The sequence below is a fragment of the Rhea americana genome, unplaced genomic scaffold (genome assembly GCF_003343005.1).
Source record: "Rhea americana isolate MKP2758 unplaced genomic scaffold, rheAme1 scaffold_32, whole genome shotgun sequence".
Classification (NCBI taxonomy): Eukaryota; Metazoa; Chordata; class Aves; order Rheiformes; family Rheidae; genus Rhea; species Rhea americana.
Window position 1 is genome coordinate 5,460,672 of NW_028186446.1, and position 20,912 is coordinate 5,481,583.

Here is a 20,912-nt window from a genome sequence, read left to right on the forward strand (position 1 = left end):
GGCTCCTCTTGGCAACMAGCACGGACAGTACAGCCATGAACTAGACCTTAGTGGTGCTCATCCAACATCATCTCCCAGAACCTGCCAGAGGACCTGATGCTCAGCCCCAAGAAAACCCATTGTGGTACACACAGAGCCCATGTGTCCTCACATCCACCTCTGCACTCATGAGCTGCTCCACGCTCAGATCCTGGCACTATCACATTTTGTAGGCCTGCTGCTATTCCCATGCGGAGCAAACCTACTCAGGCAGCTGCTGTTGGTGCTGGCTGTCAGGTTACAGTGACCTCGTGGCCTTGGTGGTGCCAGCTTTCTGCCATGTGCAGCTGCTCACTCTCCAGGCTGGTGCACAGGGCCTCCCSCTCCTGCTGGTGCTCTGCTCGCACAGCTGGGCTGAGTCAGGGCTTTGCAAGGTGCAAGATGGACAGCGGAGGAAAAAGAGGGGGTGCCAGAGCTTCTTCATCCGCTCCTTAAACACCTCGCTTCCTGCCAATTATTTGCTTAGTTTTAAGCTTGCAATGGGTTAGCTGCTCTGAGCACCCTCTGCACTGAGCCAGCCRCATTTACCTCACCTCAGACTGGCCTGTGCCACCACCGAAGGGCTTGACAGCTAAGGCACAGACTACCTGCAGCCACTGCTACATTAGCACCTATATCACAGTGCATAGGCGGCCTTCATACCCATATGCAAGGTGGACACTGGCTTTTGGGTCTGAAAATTATATCACCTGCCCCTACTCTTTAAAGGACACCCATTTGAAAAAAAAAAAAGTGTTGGGGGCGGTGGGGAGAAGGCAGGTGGCTGCTTTTGGYAAAGCAGGCTTACTTCTGAATTCATCGCTTTCAAGGCCAGTGCAAAACTGGATATGGAAATAGCAAAGGGAACACAGTGAGTCACATTCCACTACATTTGAAGTAAATCTTGATCACTTAAGAAGATTAAAAAAAACCAAACAAAACAAACCCCCCCCCCAAAAAAAAAAAACAAAAACAAACAAACAAACAAAAAAACCAGTTCTGGTCAGTTTTCTCCATGAGTGGTTCAATTCCCAAGGTGCACAATTCCCCTGAAGCAGCTGTTCTTAGATTTGTAGAAAGCCAGACTCACCAAAATCAATTACATCAACTTTAATAACCTTCATGATAAACATCAATTACCACTGTTTTTTTTTCCCCTACAATAGGGGTTCTGCAGCTGTTTTTATTCTAAAACAGTCCACTACAAAACAAGAATATGCATCTGGAAATCACACGTATGATCGTGCATGTGAAAGCAAGATGAATGTTAAGCTGTGCAAAACAATCAAGCTGTAATTTTACTGGAATGACTAACTAACTACCCTGTTGTCCCAGTTGCTGCTGGGCCTGTACGCACATCACAGAAAATCCTATAATGACAGCATACTGGCTTTGAGTTACTCTGCAGCCCAGATCATGCCATGACTTCACTCTTTGCAGTGAACTATTACTATTTGTAACTTTGCAATTACAGTTTTTGCCGGAAAAACGCCTATCTGCTCTTGTTTAGACAAAAAAAAAAAAAAAAAAAAAAAAAAAAGTTCATGATTTCAAGGAATTTCCAGCCTCACTTTTAACTACACTTAAGTTTAGGCTTTCTTATGCCCAGTTCCTGTAGGTTAATTATCTAATACTTCGATAATTGAATTTAGAGGCAGCTGTTATCAGCAAAGCCAACCTAGTCTGAGGGAATGAAATCCTAGTCTGAGGGAATGGAAGTATTTCTAAAGGGTAAGTCTTCTAATGGTATCTGAAGTTTATCTTGTGTTACTTATGATCTCATTTAAATAAGTAACAGAAATGAGTCCCTATTATGATGTCAAATCTAAACCAAAGCTTTCATTTAAAATATTGCATACAGCTTTCTCAATAACAACTCTAGTGCAGCATAGGGATTTGATTAAGCCAACTAGGACATTTTAAATTCAAACTTCACTGCTTAAGAAACTTTAAGCTTTTAAAATTTTAAAGCATATTTAATTTCTATTAATCTTACCTAATGAGTAGCAGAGAGTCGCAGAACTAAGGGATCTAGCACTCAGAAGGGGAATAAAATATGCAAGAAAGGTACTTRGGAATGTTTTGATATGTAGAAAATGAATTATTAGCTTCTGTTTTCCTCAAACTAGATATCACCCACCCTTTAAAGGAATAGCCAGTGAGTCTGGTATGAAAATGTTGTTTCTATGATCTTAAGTAGGGAACTTGGTATATACAGAAATGAGAATACAGCAAAGGTCTCATGGAAATTCTTTACAAGCTATGTAAATTTCCATAGATTTACAAACAAAAAGAACATGAATCTGCAATAAAGTTCACTAAGTAGTATCTACTGTGTTCATTCTAATAATGAGCTTAAACAAACACCCAGCAGACTGTGAATTTCCCTATTATTGTGCTATATAAAAATATAATCAATTTATGATTCCCAATTGCAAAAAAAAGTTAGAAAATTAACACATTTTGATATAGGATTTTGAGCAGTTGCTAGTATATGTAATATATTCTTACTGATTTTTATCATTCATCGTGCTCTCATTCATACGCATATTTTATAATGATATCTTGCTTGTGTATCAAGTAGGTAGAAGAGATAGGTACAAATCAAGGATGCATGTCTTTGCTATAACCAGTCTGAGTAATTTCTATATGTTGGTGAATATATTTCACAAAGAACATAATGGCTCAAGTATTACATTTCTGTATATCACCACTTTCGACACTTTAATTTTCACTTTAAATGAAGGGACTTATCCCAGTGACTTCATTTTTATGGAGGCTATGTTTACACTCATTATTGTAACTGTGCTTAACATCACATTTGAAATCCTAGAGATGAATGATTTGAATCAGTTGTTTCAGTATTGCTCATAGGGCAGAATGTGCAGGTGGGAGCTGTGCCTACTTGAGATGCTTTCTGAATGAGCACGCAGAACCAGACTTATGCACCATATGGTTTTGAGATATGGTCTTGATATTGTGAGTTCATAATGAAATATATCTGATTTTGTAGACTGAATATAGATATAGCTATAAAAGCCCNAAAAAAAAAAAAAAGAAAAAAGTTCATGATCATAATGCATTGTACATAAGGCCTGCAACTGCTTCTCTTTAATATAAATAATTACATTTTAAATACCTCTGGATCATTTTTAATTTAAAAGTGTGAAAAAAATGCATAGGCTAAAAACTAAGAATTCAAAGCTAACGTTATTTTTAAAATCAGATATTAGAGGAAATTAATGCATAATATGAACTATTTGATATTGCAATTTGGATGGGGAAAAGAGGAAAAAAAACTGCAGTTGTGGTTATGCTTGTGTAATAAGGATGACCATTCAGCTATTTTTCTATCTAAAAGCATGATAAGGATTCATAGTAATACATATCTTTAGCTGAACTTGTGATAAAACTGACCAAATCAAGTCAGGAGCCCCCCCCCTCCTTTTTCTTCTTCTTCTTCTTTTTTAAAAAAATATCTTGAAGTCTAGAACCTGTGATCTAAGAAACAAACATTAAAAAAAACATACAGTTGTTTTGAAGCCACTATGGCCTCATCTTTGCTACTAAAAATGCTAAAGTGAATTGTCCACAAGTGTTTCACTAACTATAGAGAAACATAATCTAGAGCAAGTGCAGCTACTACAGACTTGTTTACAGTTACAAGAATCTGTTTAAYGATTTCAGTGGTGATCAGGTTGGGCAGAAATTGGCAGCAGACTGTCTGTTCCTTGTTCCCAACAGTTCTGGCAGCATAGATAATTACGGTTTGCGATGAAGATGATTTCATGCAAACTTCCTGTGTTATGAGTGTATACTAACACTTGTAAGTATAAAAGCAGCTAAGTGTAAATGTTAGTTATTTCCCTGTTTAATCTACTTTGTAGATGCATTATTTACTGCCAGATATTGCAGCCCAAATTCAGGAGTGCAGGGTCCCCTCCTAATGCCCAAGCACAATGGGCATCTCAAAAAGACTTCACAGACAAGAGCATATGGAGCAAGGAGCTGCCAGTACCAAACAGCAGGGAATACTAGGGAAGGAATTAAGTTTCATCTTTAGCTAYAGTTAGGCATTCATGTCTACATGAGTTCCCATTTCTTAATTACCACAAGTTAAGCTGGTGACCTGACTGGCCCCCAGGGAAGACCAGGCCATTCTTTCCCCTTATATATAAAAAGAAACTGTTAAATATCTGAAGAACTTCTCTGGCAAAAAATGAAGTACCTTGAAACTTCTGAACTAAGCGGCACCTTAAGTAAGGTTTTGAACACTGCAGTTTTGGCAAGAAGTGTTTAAGACTTGCTAGGGTCCGGCCATATGGACTCCAGTCAGTCCAACTCATTATTCCACTAAATAGATAGCACATATGCTCTTTGTTGCACAGAAAGCTATCGAATGCAGATTAATTCTGCTTAGTACAGCCTTCAAATGATGTTCTGATGTGCTTGAGACGCAGATCAGTTCAGTTACCTTCTGTTTTTATATTGTTATTTTGAGGTTTCCAATACAGATACTTCATTATCTAATTGAYCATGAGGCAAGAATTAACTCAGGAGACAATGAACTAGTGGTGGAAAAAACTGCACCGACATAGAAGGAAATCACCTAAATAAAAAAGGCCCAAATTTTTATGTGCTTTGCAATTTATTCGATGCATAAAACAAATCTGCAGAACTTGTGATGTTAACAGGCTGCTGATGTATCCTTCATTTTCAATTGCTGTAAATGGGGAAGCAAAGGGACACCAAGTGAGTTTAAGCTCTCGTATTGTCTCACTGTATTACTATTCAGAAACAGTGTGAGGCAGTGATATATATTAGGTATTGCTTAAAAACTGGCCCTATACTTCATATCTTCAGATGCTTGGTACATACCAGTTCAACCTCACACCAACATTCCCATGGGGATAAAAGGTCTTTTTTGTCAAAATCATTTTATTAAAGAGTTAATATCACAACAAGCTCAAAATAACACATGCTTCAGAAAAAAAACTGATGAAAAATACTTTAAACAGAAATATGCATGTTTTAAAGGCATGGTAAAGTATCAGTTGCAAGAAACTTCTGCAAACAGGTGCAAATTCTGTCAGTACAATGGAAAAATTCAGTAAAGAAGCCTTTACTAGATGGTTCTTCTGCCTATGTAATGCAGCTTGTCTAATAATTTAAATCAGAAAGGGCACAATTTCCATGGCTGCATAGATCCAAATGTAKTTCTTCAATAATTAGCCCCAGCACAGATTTTTCACTGAGTACTAACAAAACAAATTCAGCTGACATCTTAACACAGCAGTGATATATATATTAAATACATGATAAATGTTTGACTCATGCAGCCTCCTCAGTTACATACATTTTTTTGATTCACTCAAGAAATATTATAAAAAAATAGGTTTGCAATTTGTATTTCACTCTAGCATGAGCTCCACATCACCTCAGGCAAAGACACTGTTTCAGGAGATAATCTAATTTGGCTAGAAATCTGCCCTAATTCTTAACCTCATTTTTGTAAATCCACATAGAAAATAAATGCAAATTCTTTATACAAAACAAGAACAAATAACTGTACCTATATAAAAGGGGATTCATTCCTTTAGTTTTATTATCATGGCACATACATACTTTATAGTTTCACAACAGCATACTGATTTTCATTTAGTTTTTTAAACCCCAAAATAGTGTTGATGAATGGAAGAATGTGAGTTACCATAGGCAGCTGACTCATGCATTAAGTAATTCATGTTCTTTATCAGTTTTTCCAACAGCATCAGGATTGGATAATGGGTCAAGGTCAGCAAAGAGACTGAACCAAGCAGTCAAGTCTTTAGGATTCTTTGTAGGATCTAGAAGAGGGGGAAAAAAGAGAAAAGTACAAACTTGGAGTATTTACTTATCAGCTATTTTAAAACAAAACTAGCAGAATGTTTGACCGAGGTCAAACAAATGCCATGCTATTTAATTTATTACTTTAGGCACCTCTGACAAGACAATCAGAATGAGTAATTACATTTAAAAAAATACCTTCAACAGAATTTGAAATTTTTGTAAGAATGAAGGCTGCACATCTATTCAACTATGCATTTTATATGGCTCCTGCAATGATAAGTACAGGAACATTTTAACTATCTAAAAATAGAAATAATCTCTCTGTGTCTAGCTTTTTGCAGAAACTGCTTTTTTTTTGTGAAAGCAGCTTTACTTGTGTGTGCACCTGTATGCCTGCATAAAGTGAAAGATACGGAAGCAAGTTTCAGTTTCAGCAACATCTTGTCTCTTACAGGACTGAATTCCTTCGTCTAAATCCAGTTCATGTGACCATTCTGTTCCCCTGTATATGACCCTCCTGTACTGCTACATAATGTCAATTACCTCTCTAGAATGACGTTTTAATGGGAAGGCCTTGGCTAGACAGAGAGGGTATGTTTGATAGCCAATCCAGTCCCACGTACAGCTTCTAGCATTAGGTTGTACTTTTTGATTATTTTTACTCTTATTCATAGAAAGGAAGTGCAAGAATCACAGCAATGTGTTCACAGAGCATGTACTGACTACTAACAAGCTGCTGCATGTTGTACCAGAGGGAACCTTTCAGGGATAGCAGCTTCACTCCTTGTCAGAAGGACTATCAGTAAACATACTGGAAGTTCACAAACATGTGACTCTGTGGTCAACTTCATGCCTTTAGTCTGGGGCAAGAAGCCAGAAATTGCTGTTTGAATGCCCTGTAGTGCTGAACCATCCAAAAGAACCTTTACTTTCCTTTAAAAGATAGTATTTGCCTTTAGTGTCTGAAAGAAGTTGGTGTGAAAGGAGAAACCTAAGTCAAAACGAAACTGTTCTCTCATCTCTGAATCTTCTTGAAGGAGCTGCAAGAGTATTTGTTACCAGTGTTCTCAAAATACCAGAGACTATGAATAAGCATAGATGTTTCTTTTGACCAAACAGAAGGAACTCAGTCACCTGAGCATGAAGTCTCAACCCCCATGAGTGCTGAAGTCTAGCAAGGTGATTCAGATTACTGGCAGTGGCACTGACAACCAGATGTCAGTCCTGTCACTCCAAAAGGACAGATGTTCAAATTACAGAGGAGGTGACTTTGGCTGCTATAAGATGCTGCATTGCTACTCATCCTTTTTTTTTTTGTGATCTTCTGCTAACAGGTACTGTATTGATAGTGAAATATGATGTGGTCTTCTACTTGAGAAAGATAATGCTCCAGCACTGAGCAAAAGCATTTGTTGTGAACCAAGGAATTTATGGACAAACGAAAAAAAAAAGGCTCTGCATGGCATGAGTTTTATCATCTTTGTATCTGGAAAACTAGAATATYTATCACTTTCATAAACACAGAATTTAAAGTAACTGATGTTGCTCCTTTTTCCAGTGCATTTGTTGTAGCTGTGATATCTCACTCAGTTCCAAAACAGTTCCCCAAACCTCTTAACTATCCTCTTCTGCTGGGCAGAGAAAGGTTAGCCTTTTAAGCTCAGGAGGTGAGGGAAGGAATACACATCATTCATTTCTTCTGCACCGAAGATCTTTAATGTAGGTGGTTGGATCGAGAATGCACAGAATAGGCTACACACTGGTGATAAGGATTCCACTTTTTCTGGGCTCAGTTATACAGCAAACTGCAGTCAAAATCAGTGGGGCTTTGTCTCAGTAGATGGCAGGACTATGCACTCCTGGCTCAGCTGAGACAAATGAAGTAAGTTTCAAACAGGTAACTGCTGAAATGATGTATGTTGTCAATGAGATTTGCAGTTAGGGCTCTTCTACTGTATCAGTAGCAAATTTTTTAGCTACAATGTCCTCCCAGAGCTTCAAAACAGTGTTTAGCTCAGAGTAAATGCATGCAGATGCTATTACTTAAAATTGAAGTAGTAGAAGAAACTGTGGTTTCTACTCCCTCATCACATAGTAAACCGCTCTCCTGACATACTATCAGCACTAAAGCCTACAAAGCCCCTTGCCACATGCAGACATAAATTTATCATATACATAATCAACACTGAAATAGAGCAATTCACCAGTAAGATTCTTGATGTGTAACTAATATAAAAATATATTTTATTATGATGGATTAACCATGAAGACCGGAAAGATAAAGATTCACAACTGAATAGGAAAAACTAACTGAAAAAACACGTAAATGTATCACCTTTCACGGGTGTCTTGTTAGCATTCACATTCGAGCTGTTTGGTTTCTGTGCTGGCTGTGGTAGAGATGGAGGGCTCACACTGTTAGCTGCCCACCCTAAAATTCAATAACATAAGAGCATTAGTGTTCAGTAGTTATTACTTTATGAACTCTGACACCCCTTCATCTAGCAGCTGACGGAGCAGAACCTTCCTGCGTTATGCTTACAGCCATTTGTATCTCTCCTCTTATACAAGAAATTAGCAGGGAGGTTCTGCAGACAAGCAACAGCCTTGAAAACAGATTATCTGCTGATCCATTTCATAATCTCCAGATTCAGGCAACTGCACCCTTCTCGAAAYTTTAACCTGGCTAAAAAAGAATTTTCTTGTCACTTTTATCCAATCACAGTAACAGTTTCTTACAGGAATGCCAGARCAGTAATCAAGTCAAGCACAGAGGTTGGGAGAAGAATATCACTTACATAAGGGAGAAATGTACCCATACTAAACTTTTTTTTCCATCTTTCTTTCCTTTTACAGTTCCAAGGACTTTCATTTCATTGCAAGTCCAGAAAAAAAATATGCAAAGAACCTAGATTTTTAAATTAATTTTGAAATGATTAATTCTAAAAAAAAAATCCTTTTCTCTCCAAAGCACTTTGAAGAATGAAATTCAGCATGTATCACTTAAAGTTAACTTAAAACTAAGGTTTTATAGGCTATTTTTAATTTTTCCTTCGTTTGTAAGGATCTTCTCAACYGGGAGAAAGTAACTACACAGGAAAAAACGAAACTGGGTACTTACAATTTCCTGTTCTAATATGCACGTTCCATAGCCACAAGAGAGTAATGATAAATACAGTTAATGAGGCCAACCGGTAGATGAACTAGGTTGGCAGRACGAACTAGAGGTAGCATACCATGGAACATATTTGGCAAAAAGGAGAATATGTCCTTAAAATTACTGGTTTCAGATATTTAAATCCTTGTGCTATATCACATTTAGAGGACAGAGGTCATGTTTCTAACTCCAAAGTTATGCTGTGGCTATAAGTACATAGCATTTTTTTCCTAGTAATTCAATTATGTCTCCTGTAAGTATGGACTTGACAATCATCCATCCAAGGGATCTAGTATATCTAATTCTGGAATATCACATATATTAATCCACACATACAGTTAGCATTTCCTTATTCAGTCTCTTTTTCTGCAAAGCCATGCTGTCATCTTTTTCTGCTCTTCTTCTTTCTCCCCTTAATACTTCCTCTTTTGACACTACTGTCAGATATTTCCACCTTGCATCCTGAGACCTACTGTAACAGCCACATAAGCCACATAAAAATTTGGATGTAGAGGGATCACATATATTTGAGTCAAAGGTAACAAAGGCTTTTTATATTTGTTTGAGTCAAAGGCTTATGAACCAATCTATTTCTCTTGAAAATTAGATTTTTAAGAGCTTAAGAGAATTTGAACTATAAATAATAAAAAGTAGGGCACTTAGCACTTTAGAACAACACTTCTAGGTATTTTCTCTGTTTTATAAAAGAGAAGAATTGCAGAGTATATTGCACAGAACCATAGAAAACTAGAAGGCAGTTTGTCTGGAGGTCTGTTGAAAGAAAATATTTTATATGTCAGTGGATGGCAACGAATACATTGAGTGGGTTAAGTGAACAAGGCCAAATCTTAATTTTGTAGAAATGAATGGGAGTGTTGCCTGGAAACCCTACAGAGCAGTTAACTCTTTTTTGGAACTTTTGAGTCCCTAGACTAAGATTTGGTAAGCAGCATGTCCATGAGAGATGCTGTGCTCTGCTCTCTGTTCATTAAAACACAGGCAGTTCAAGTGCCACTTAAAAACAAAGAAGAATCTAACAAAAAAAGTCCCASCAAAAGTGTTCCACAAAATACATGCTGCTTTTGAACTTACGGTTCTGTCAAGGTTTCAGGAAAGAYTACCACGGATTTTTTACAAAATAGTTTTGTGTATCATATTTTTAGTGCCTACTCACAGCAAGTTACAGGGAACTTTGTCTCTGAAAAACAAATTGCAGTTTCTCAGTTTGAAAATATTTGTCACCTTTAGCCTGTTCTGGTTTGCCTATTCACAGAATGGCTTCATTACGCAACTAGACAAAAGATTATCAGTGAGGCAGCAAGGAAACCAAACAGCTTACTTTTCAGCTAGCATCTTCACAACACTTACCACAATTAAATTTAGAAATGGAATCAGTAAGCTGCACATTTTTTACCAACTCAAATTAACCCCCTATGTAGATAATATAAAGAGGAGTACTTAGTGGTATGAGTAAGTAAATGGGGCCATAAACATTATGAAAAAGAAATTTAACGCTCTCCATGAGAAAGCAGAAAGCTAACCAAACTACAAAGCTGTATGTGTAGTGGAATATAAAGGATTTGTTGAGATCATGCTTTGCCTCTAATGTATGTATGTATGTGTGTGTGTATACATATATATATGTATACACACACACATACATAGGCACACACATATATTTATATACATTTTAAAACAGTATCTGGCAGTCCCATAGCAATTCAAAATCTCATTGTGCTAGATCCTGTCTATAAATATAGCCAGAGAAAACTGTGAGTTGGGAATTCCTAACTGTAACAGTTTATAACCTGCACAGCATTGTGCCTGTTTTACAGATTAAGATCTGAGGCAGAGAGAAAACAAAGCCCCAAAGATTTACGAGTGTGCTTAATGTAAAATAAGTAAGTAATCCCACTGAAGTTAATAGAAAAGTTAATATGCTTAAAGTTAAGCATGTGAGTTTTAAGAATCTTTATGGTCTTAAGGCTGAATTCACACAGGAAGTATGCAAAATCTAGGCTCTAGCACAGCACCTCACACTGTATAATTATTAAACAACTCTAGCAATTAGGAACAAAATACAGCCTAATGTAGGACATGCATCACAAGTCCTCAGTAAAAACATCCATAAATCACATATTCTAACATTTTCAGCTTTTATGTCTAGATATGTCTATTCTGCAGTTTGTATTTTGTTTAAAAAGTAGCCTCTGCTTCCAAATATATTGACAAAGGTCTAATTATAAAAGGAGTCCCGTGAAATGAAATGCAGTTTAAGAGTAAAAATTGAGATTTCACAAGATATGGGATGGACAGAATTTTACCTTCAATTCAAAAATAAGAAACAAATAATTAAAAAAAGAAAAATAACCTTGAAGGTTAGCTTAAGTAGGGCATTTTACTTGGCAACTGGAGTCAGTTGGGAACATGCTGATTATCAGATACAGTCACTCAGCTGATTAGCTGTTACTTTATAAATGTCAGTAGATCAATTTGTCATGATCTTCTGCCAAAACCTTGGAAGTCTCTTTGAAAACATCAACATATTTTTCTCTTTCAATATTTATTTGTATATTTTTACTCAAAAAGAATTTGGGATATCCTGCTGACTAGAATTGGTTTTCTATCTCTAGTGTTCCCAYGATGCAACATATCTGAGTTTTAATTTTGGGATACTAATATTAGTGTCTCCTGTCAATGAAAGGGATAACAACATTCTCAGAAAGGGTATGCAGGCCTGTTTGCCATTTACACCTTAAAAATATTTTTCTTTCAAAAATATGCTTACATGTAAAAACAAGTAAAAGGTCTCAAAAAATCAACACCATACTATTTATTTTGCCATATTTAGTAATTTGTTTAAAATCTGTGTCATGGAAAAAAAACAATGAAAACCACYTTTCTTAATTTCAGCAGATACTATCTCAGCTTCTGGTTACATACTGTTTTAATTTGCAATGCAATGATTAAATCTATTCCATGATTTTTTTAGTTTATATTTTATGGTGTCAACCACTATGGATTTTTAGTCCCTTTTCGTTTTATCAATTTTGCTCATATAGGCATGCACCTCATCATAAGAAAAATATATCTAAAACTGCATACCATTGCAAATGTCACTCCCGAACTCCCAGCTAAGTGTTCACGTCAACGAACCCAAATCTTCCCTTTGTGAGGATGGTCACTGAATTAATTACAAGGTAAAATTGATTTTTCTTATTCTTGCCAAACTGGCACAGGTCATTTCATATGTTGTATGTTTATAACAGCTTCATGGGATGCAAGAAGCAGTCTTCAGGATGAAATCATTCTGCCAGTCTTCAGGATGAAATCATTCTGCTACTCTCTCCTGCATTACCCTTCCTCAAACGACAGGAAAATGACTGTGGAACAACAAAGCTGCAGAGGGTTAAATTCTCTAGCTTGTAATGCTGTATGGAAAAATTCAGACTGGCTGCTGCTGGACAGTGGGGAGGATGAAGGTGGCTGCTGTTGACTGGTTACTACCAGCCTCCTACCCTTCCTCAGCACAGGGCAAAGAAGCAGCAAGAAAGCTCTGCCTTAGTTTCCCCTCTTTCCTTTTGCTTCCTTTTGCTTGGAAAGACCAAAAAAAGGAACTGCACAGAAGGAAGGGGAGAGTAAGGGTTGTTACCTGCACTGGTACGTAACTTGCTTAAAAGACAAACCCACCTGCATGGCTTCTGGATGAGACCACCCATTCTCCCTTATCCCATGTGCCTACAGGCAACAGTATGAGACACACACACAAAAAAGAGACAGTGAATGAATGCAACTGATTGTCACTCAGCCTCTTAGAAACAGTATTCCCAGACAAAACGTATTTGGGTTTCTAGAGGGCACAGAGGAGGGAGGGTGATGAAAATTGTTCAGTGTTCTCTGCCCTCTTAATAGACTGACACAGCGGTTGTGATTTAAACAGTAAAATCCAGTCAAATATATTTCCTGTTACAGAAAGATACCTCATGTGCCTAGAGAGCATTTCAACAAACTCCACTGAAACAGGCAAGATGAAAAAAAATATTCAAGATAATTTTGACTTCAGGTTTTAGGGCACTTCATTGACAAACACTGAATGAGCAGGGCTAGAAAAACAAATATGCAACTTTTTCTGTAACTTTTTCTTCAGGCCACACCTTGCTTGAATAATTAAGTGTTTTAGGGATTCTGCAGCTATGGCACAGTATAAGCCATCACCACACTTCTAGGTAGCAGAAAGCCATACTCTGAAGCATAAAAGAGAAACAAGATGCTAACTAACCCAATACTGAGCCTTCTGCTAAGAGAATAAGATGAGCTCTCACCATGTAAAGATGACTGCAAGTCATTCATGTTCTGGTCTAAGAGCTGTGAGGGCAAATAGCCGGATGGTGTCCCTGCCACAGATGATGAAGCGTTCTCCACATCTCCAGCTGAAGAGTTCACRGTGAGGTCAGCAAGTGCAACCTGTCCAAAGACAGCTGTCCACTCTTTACTAAACTCCCCCTCATCCAAGGAGGAAGCATTGAGGATCTCATTCAGTAATACCATGTCATCCTTATCACTGGGTTCAGACTCCAAGGACCTCACAAACTGATCCTTTGAAGCTGTTTCAGAAACAAAACAGAGAGGAAAGATAAATCAACATTCAAAACAAACAAACTAAGAACAACAACAGTATTTTTAAAATCCCCAATCTAGTTTTTGTATGTTAACACTGATTGGAATATATCTGCCTGAACATTTGTTTGCTATTTCAGATCCAGTTCCCTTGGATACTTGTAACTTATGCAACAAGTTATTCCCTAATTATCTTCAGGTAACCTCACTTCTGTTAAGACTGATTTTTCCCTTTAAAAAATACTGCAAGGACAATTAAAGATCTATTACATAACACACAGAAATACTACACAGTCTAATGCTTAAAATATGGTAGAGGACTGCTTTCATGTTGTTTTTTCAAGCCTTACATAAACTTCCTCTAAAAAAAGAAAAATCAGATTGGTACAATTTGAAAATAAATGAGTTGGAGATGACTCTAGAATTTCATGACAATGTACTTAAGCTAACCTTTATGATTTTCTGCTCAGTGCTAGAATTACTCAGGTATTTCCTCCTAAGAATAAAGTATGCTACACAAAGTGAGATTTGTAAACTGTTCAATGCTGGAATAACTTTTCTCTCAGTTAAATCGAGCTGGGGTCACTTTCCTTTTGACTCTCCTGACACTGTTTTCCATCTAGCACTGGACAGTTAGATCACTTGAGCAGTCATTCCTTCAAAGCATTTTTTTTGCCTTTTTTAGAAATACTGAATATTTGTAGAAAATACACGAAGCTTGTGGCCAAAATCATAACCCTCTTCTTTAGCTCAAAAGGTATTCTGAGAGTGAAATATTTGGAAACTCAAGTATTATTTTACCTAGAAACATTTTAGCTCCACTGTGGGAGTATGCCAATGACAAAAATGGTGGTTACCAACGTTGATAATGTCACCTTACTGAAACCCAGAGCAGTATATTTCAATTTCACTCATTTGAAAGATGTGGTAAGACGCAAAAGCAACTTTATTTTCCAAAGCTGAGCTCTCCAAGTTGTCTTTTAATCCTTTTGCGCATACAAAGATCCTTAGAACGGGCAAAGGATTGATAGTAGCAAAGTGGATGCTACCAGAGCAATAGGCCATATTATTTAAATGCAACTGCCTTCTCAGGTAAGTTCTCTTTATTAGCTGTAATAATTTATAATGAAATGGCTGAAAGTGAGTCAAAGGAAAAACGTGCAAAACTGTGTTTTAAAATAGAATGATGAGTCAACATACACACCCACATACTCAGAAACAAACCAACACACATAAAATAAGGATTTTTATTCACTACTGATGTCAGCTCTGAGATTCAGCTTCTTTCTAATTTACATTTCCATATACCTTTGCATTCCCAGTTAGGGGCAAAAAATAGAAACATTACGCACAAGTCTGTTCTCCTGATACTCCCACCAGACTATAACTGAAATACCAGAGAAAACAATTTGTTCTCATGTTTGGTCCACTTTCCTGACTTCAGACAAACAGCAAAGACTGTTAATATTCTCCAAGCATCTACAAGTTTTTCCAGCTCTCTAACTGTTCACCAGGCGGGGCAGAAGGGTAAATTCTTTGTAAGGAAGTTATCTACTATTTCAAAGGCACTTAATAACTAATCTCTATGGTGTAACACCATCACAAAACTGCTTTCAGTAGGCCTCTTCATGAAATCACAAGGCTTGGAGAAGGAGATTTAAAGAGAGCATCATTAGAAACAGATCAGTTAAAACATACTATCAATACTACACCTAACCATAAACTACATTTACTATATGGGAACAACAGTTTTGCAGCTGCATAACTCAGAGCAAAGCTCTGCTTCATCTGGGTATCCCATCTTCACCTGGATATCCCATTTCAGTGGTGTCAATTGTATTGGGGAAGAAAATAAAACAAGTAGCTTTATATCATGAGAAGTTAGGGCTTGCTCTACTTCATATAACCACCTGAAAGCAAGCGAGTGACATACTTCTTGTCTGAATAGTCTTTCTGGTTTTCCTGTTGAGACACAGCACACGGGGTAGAGCAGGATAGGGTGTTAGATGTGCTCAGGCTACCTCAAGTGAACAGCAGTAAATTCTGCCCTTATTTTGGTATATAGTTCTGGTTTGTAATAAAGGTTATCTTGAAACCAGTCCTGCTCATCAAGATATTACTCATCTCATATGGTAGCTATGCTAGATTACTAGAATGATATGGACTTTCTTAGCTCACCCCAAAATGCTCTATCATTTCTTTTCCTGTTTCTCTTTTTTCACTGCCCATTTTCACAGTAAAAATCTTTTCTTTGCCTGCACATACTGCTACTAGCCATATAAATGTCTACCAAAAACTCCTAAACCCCTGAAATAGCACTGGAAAAAATTAATGCCACCATATTCTCTTTCATATTTGTTTGAACAARCCTCTAACAGTGTTTATCATATTTCTTTGCAATCACACTTTATTTTGCTGGTATTAAAAAATAAAGTAGAAAGAGAAATTAAAAATATTTACAATAATATAGAATCAGAAACACAGGAGAAGAACTACCCTCTGAAGCACACATAAAAGTATACCTCTAACTATACCAGTATAGCTAAAATTACACGATCTTCTTTAGCCTAAAGCTAGTTAGTGTGTAAAATCAAGGTAAAGAGTTGATATAAAATTAACATAAGAATCTTTATCTGATGTAGTTGCTCCCACACTTGCTTTTGTACTGCTTTAACTATTTTGCTAAAGAAACAAAAATTAGGCTTTAATTGACAAGGTTAAATCAAGTCAAAAAATGTTATKCATTATTTGCACTAAGAAGGTCCAAGAATGCGTTTAAATGAGGGGAAAACCAGGAGAAAAGGGTCTCTATCAGACTCAAATTGATCTTTTCTATTACACCACAGGAAAAATAGCCATCATTACCTTATCTATTCACAGATTGCAGCTGCCTTCTGCATATGTAGCTCTTTCCCTCTTTCTGAGTTCATGAGTGAAGATGTAATTTCCTTAGAGCACAAGAGAGGACCCATGGCATATCCAAAGTCAAAACACTCTGTTCCTTACCTACCATGAAGGCAGTGCCTTAATTATCCCAACTAACATTCTCAGTCTAACTAAACCGTTCTAAGGGATTTTTACTTTGGTTCTTTGCTTGCTTTTTGAGTTACCACAGAAAAAACTATGAGCTAAATGAATGAAGAGCAAATGAAGAAACTATAGGCAATATTCTTACTYCATACGAGAACTCACTAAAAAACTTTTGGCTGGACCCTTCAGATATGGATGCAGGAAATGGTAGATGTTACACTGTAAAACAGTACTCTGGAAAAGAACAACACATCCCTTTCATCTGCAATTTTTCTAACAAAAGCAAAAGGATAGGAGTACAGCCTGGAATTAAATATTGTTTTCTCACGAGTAAATGAAAACAGCAGAGTAGACTTAATTAACTATGTGGCCGAAAGAAGTCACCAGTTCTTGTATGTTTTTAAGAGGATTAAGTAATTTGTTTCTGATATTTATGTTTCTGATATAAAATTTTGTGGTCACCGGCATGTTGCCAAGTGAAGGATTGTGATACAACAAGAAGAGAACAAAAAAAGTCTGGGAAATCTATAGAATAGGTAAGGTACATACTTCAGTRGGGCAAATGTCCTGAATCACTTGTTGCAACACGTTTTATCTCCAGTAAGATTTACTTTATATTCCCAGACCAGGTATAGTGCTTGTATATTTATAAGAAGCTGAGCTTCCTTGAATGTTGTTTAAGTAYAGTAACTAAATAACCTCATTCAGAAATATATCAACTTTTCAGATTAGGAAAACAATTAACACCTAAGATTAAAACTATATTTGGTGCCTGTAAAAGCAGATCAAACAAATATGCAGAAATGTCTCATACCATTTTCTTCAGGTTGTAGATCTAATAAGTCATCTATGGCACCTAATGGCAAAAAGAAAAGCACAAAAGGAAAATTAGTATTATGCTGCTTTTTTAGATAATCAGTATGTATACATTTAAAGGTATCTTTCTTAAGTTTCTTCACCTGAGTTCTGTTTGTGGTTAAAATTTCCTTGTAACGTGGATAAGACATCCTTGCCATCATCAGCTGTAATAAAGATGCACACAAATGTCAAATTGCACTAGTAACAGAAACATGTTCATAAACAATGTCACTCTAACAGCAATATGCAACAATTATTGGCAGTCATGTTTAAAATACACCTGGTCAAATATGGATGGAAGTCCCAAGATATAACTATTTCTAAGTGAGTCAAGTTTCTGAAAAATAATTKGGGGAATCGTCCTCTGAATCAATACCTGACACACTAGCCCATCTCCAAGCTAATGTATCTGCAGATACACACTTATGAGAGGTGAAATATATCCTCCCAACTGAAACTACTTTAAGTGCTGGGGAAGTTTCTTAAGTTAGACATGTAAAATAATCCTCTAGATTCCCTCTACAGGCAAAGAGAGACACCTCCTACAGTTGATTAGTCCCATTCAAGATATGCAATAAAGCATGAGGGATGAGTTGCCAGTCAAACATGCCTTTCCCGCCCAATTAAATATTGAAGGAATATAGACAGCTTCTATACAACCAAATCTGTAGCTCTAAACGCCAATGARGGGGCTTTCACAGTATTGCCAGAATGCAGATTTGCTAGAAGCCTGAAGCTTGGGGTTGGAAAAGGAAAAAAAAAATCACTAGACAGAAATAAAAATTGAAAGTCAAATTGTTTAAAGTAAAACTTTAAGGTGTGTTCAGAACTAAGTGAAACAAAACCATTTGCTGTTTGAATCATATTATTTTAACTAGGCTCTTGACTAAAGCAATGGCACAGAAATGTGCAGTCAGCACTGGTCATTTAAGGACCCGTGATCACACTCTGATTACATTCTATACAGGTAAGAGAGAGATATACACCCAGATGGGCACATATAAATGATGCTTCCACAAAAGCRCAATGCAGGAAAGGCAGAGCAGAAAAAACAAAACTGACTGGCAAGAAAAAAGAAGAAAGATAAGTTGATGACAGTTGGTATGCGGATGGCCACAATTCTGTAATGAAAAAAGTAGTATTTTTGCTGAAAGCCTTCTTTGATTCAGTGGTAAACATGATGGAGCCAATTTTAAAAAATCTGTATGATATTAGAGGAAAATAATGAGCAAATGATACAACTGGAAGTTATGAATCAGTAGTTCATGAGGAAAAATAAGAAGAAACAATTTTGTCACTACCAGTACTGTGGTACCGTATCACATTAAGAGGTACAGTGTACTTTAAGAAAAAAAAAACACCTTAGCAATGGCACAGACGCACTAATATATGGAGATGGAAACATTAAGCAGAGCAGGCAGAAGTATTCCAAAATACTTCAGTTCCTTTCAGAGCTGATGGAGAAAGACAGAATGAGGTATTTTTATTATGGACGATGCTGAAATATTTTACAGTCTGTAAGTATCTGAGAAAGATTCTAGAAAATATCTGCTAAGAAAATATTTTATAAGCCTAATTTTGTATCCAAATCTACCAGAAGATCTGGTCAAATATCTGATCTGATGTTTATTTTGCAAAATGAATGAAACTTCAAAACACTGGGAAAGTCTAAATGYTGTTTCCTCACAAAAAAACCAAGAAGACCCAAACAACAATAATTAACAGAATGACACAAGTAATTGCAAGTAACGATGGGCTGGCAGCTCACCATTACCCCTAGGCTAAACATTAACAGAATCCCATATTGGGATTCAGTAAAAAATAGGAGCATAATAAATGTGTTTTCATGGAAAGTAGGCCTAGCTAAAGAAACCTAATTTCATCCTTTGATAAACTATGAGCTTTATTGACAAAGATRTTTAGAAATAACTGACTTTGCATTGCATAGCCTTCCAGCTAAAGAGCTAGCATGTATAATATCTATAATGAACATACTGAATAGATTAGGAACATGACAACTAACAGATGTCAAAAATAGTCGTTAGCAGAAATCATTGCAGAGTGGCAGTGTTTCTAGTTTAGATCTACAAGGTTTAGTGTTATATCCATTACTATTGAATGGCTTTAGCAGTCATCTGGAAGTAAACAGAATCATTGTTGAAAAAACGTGCAAACAACTAACAGACTGTTAGAGGTGGTCATTCAGGTTGGTCATTCAGTTTTTATAGTCACAGCTGAAAGAATTTTAATACTGCGAAGTCATGAGCTATATATCCCCAGGAACAAAGAGTACAGGCCATACTCCAGAATGGATGAATGAGTTTTATAAAGCTGTGACCAAAAGGAACTGAATTTTTGTAAACAACAAATTCAGATAGGAGCTTCTAACCTGATGTTGCTTGCATATAAAGTGAGGTGTCATTCTTGGATATATAAATGGGAAGATGATGAGTAGAAACAGGAATATGATTTTACCTTATAGAAACACTACCGGTGATACCAACATCAAAAATGTTTTATCTAATTATATTTCTCACATTATAAAACACCATATATTAAAGGCATTCTCCATTTATTTAGTACAGAAATACATCCTATAGAGTCAGAGTACAATTTAGGTTGGAAGGACCTCTGGAGGTCACCTGGTCCAAGCTCCTTCTCAAAGTAGTCAGCTGTGAGATTAGATCAGGTTGCCCAGGGACATGCCTAGCCAAGTCTCCAAAATCTCCAGGGATGGAGATTCYGCAGACTCTTTGGGCACTTGTTCCAGTGCTTCACCACTCTCACCACGACCATTCTTTTTCCCCTAATACCTATTCAGAAATTCCCTTCCTGCARCTTGTATCCATTGCCTCGTATCCTTTCACTGTATACTTCCAAGAAGAGTCTGGCTCTGTCACTGTGTCATAACTACCCATACAAGCAGTTGAAAGCAGCTGAATATGAACATGAATTTGCCTAGCTTTCAGCCAGAAGTTCCACCAATTCATCAGGCTTTAACAGAATACATGTTTAATCACTGGAATAAACCAGTAAGCTAAGTAGCAAACTTTCCATGTCCTGCTGTCTATAATCACAAGATCTCTTTCTTGAAGACATGCCCAACTAAAAAATTATGCTTTGGACAGACAAGCTATGTGACCCACCTAAATATAACTGAATGAAATGTAGTGACATATAATACATAAGAGATCAGAGTAGATGACCTAACAGACCTTTCTGGCCTTAAGTTTTACACTTTTGTAGGGATTTGCTTGTTGAAGCTGAATATATATTAAATAAAAAATGAAAAACATGTATTGTGGGATTTAAGAAGTTATGATAACATAACAATACCTGAATAGTTTGATTCCTTGGCATGGCTTTCCTCATCTAATGAAATCAACCTTAATTTGATAGGGTA

At 36.7% G+C, this 20,912-nt stretch overlaps 1 protein-coding gene across 5 annotated transcripts in view; it reads right to left on the reverse strand.

The window, feature by feature from the left end:
* ICA1 (islet cell autoantigen 1) overlaps positions 1–20,912 on the reverse strand; it is a 67,729-nt gene that overhangs the window by 1,319 nt on the left and 45,498 nt on the right. For 3 of the 5 annotated variants that reach the window (XM_085310548.1, XM_085310549.1, XM_085310550.1), the window contains exons 10-15: positions 20,846–20,895; positions 17,611–17,673; positions 17,466–17,507; positions 13,327–13,608; positions 8,183–8,278; positions 4,751–5,864 (exon numbers count right to left, since the gene is read on the reverse strand). In XM_085310548.1, coding sequence (XP_085166674.1) covers positions 5,743–5,864; positions 8,183–8,278; positions 13,327–13,608; positions 17,466–17,507; positions 17,611–17,673; positions 20,846–20,895 — 655 coding nt within the window. In that variant the 3' untranslated portion in view covers positions 4,751–5,742. The other 2 variants (XM_085310551.1, XM_085310552.1) reach the window with 2 other exon arrangements.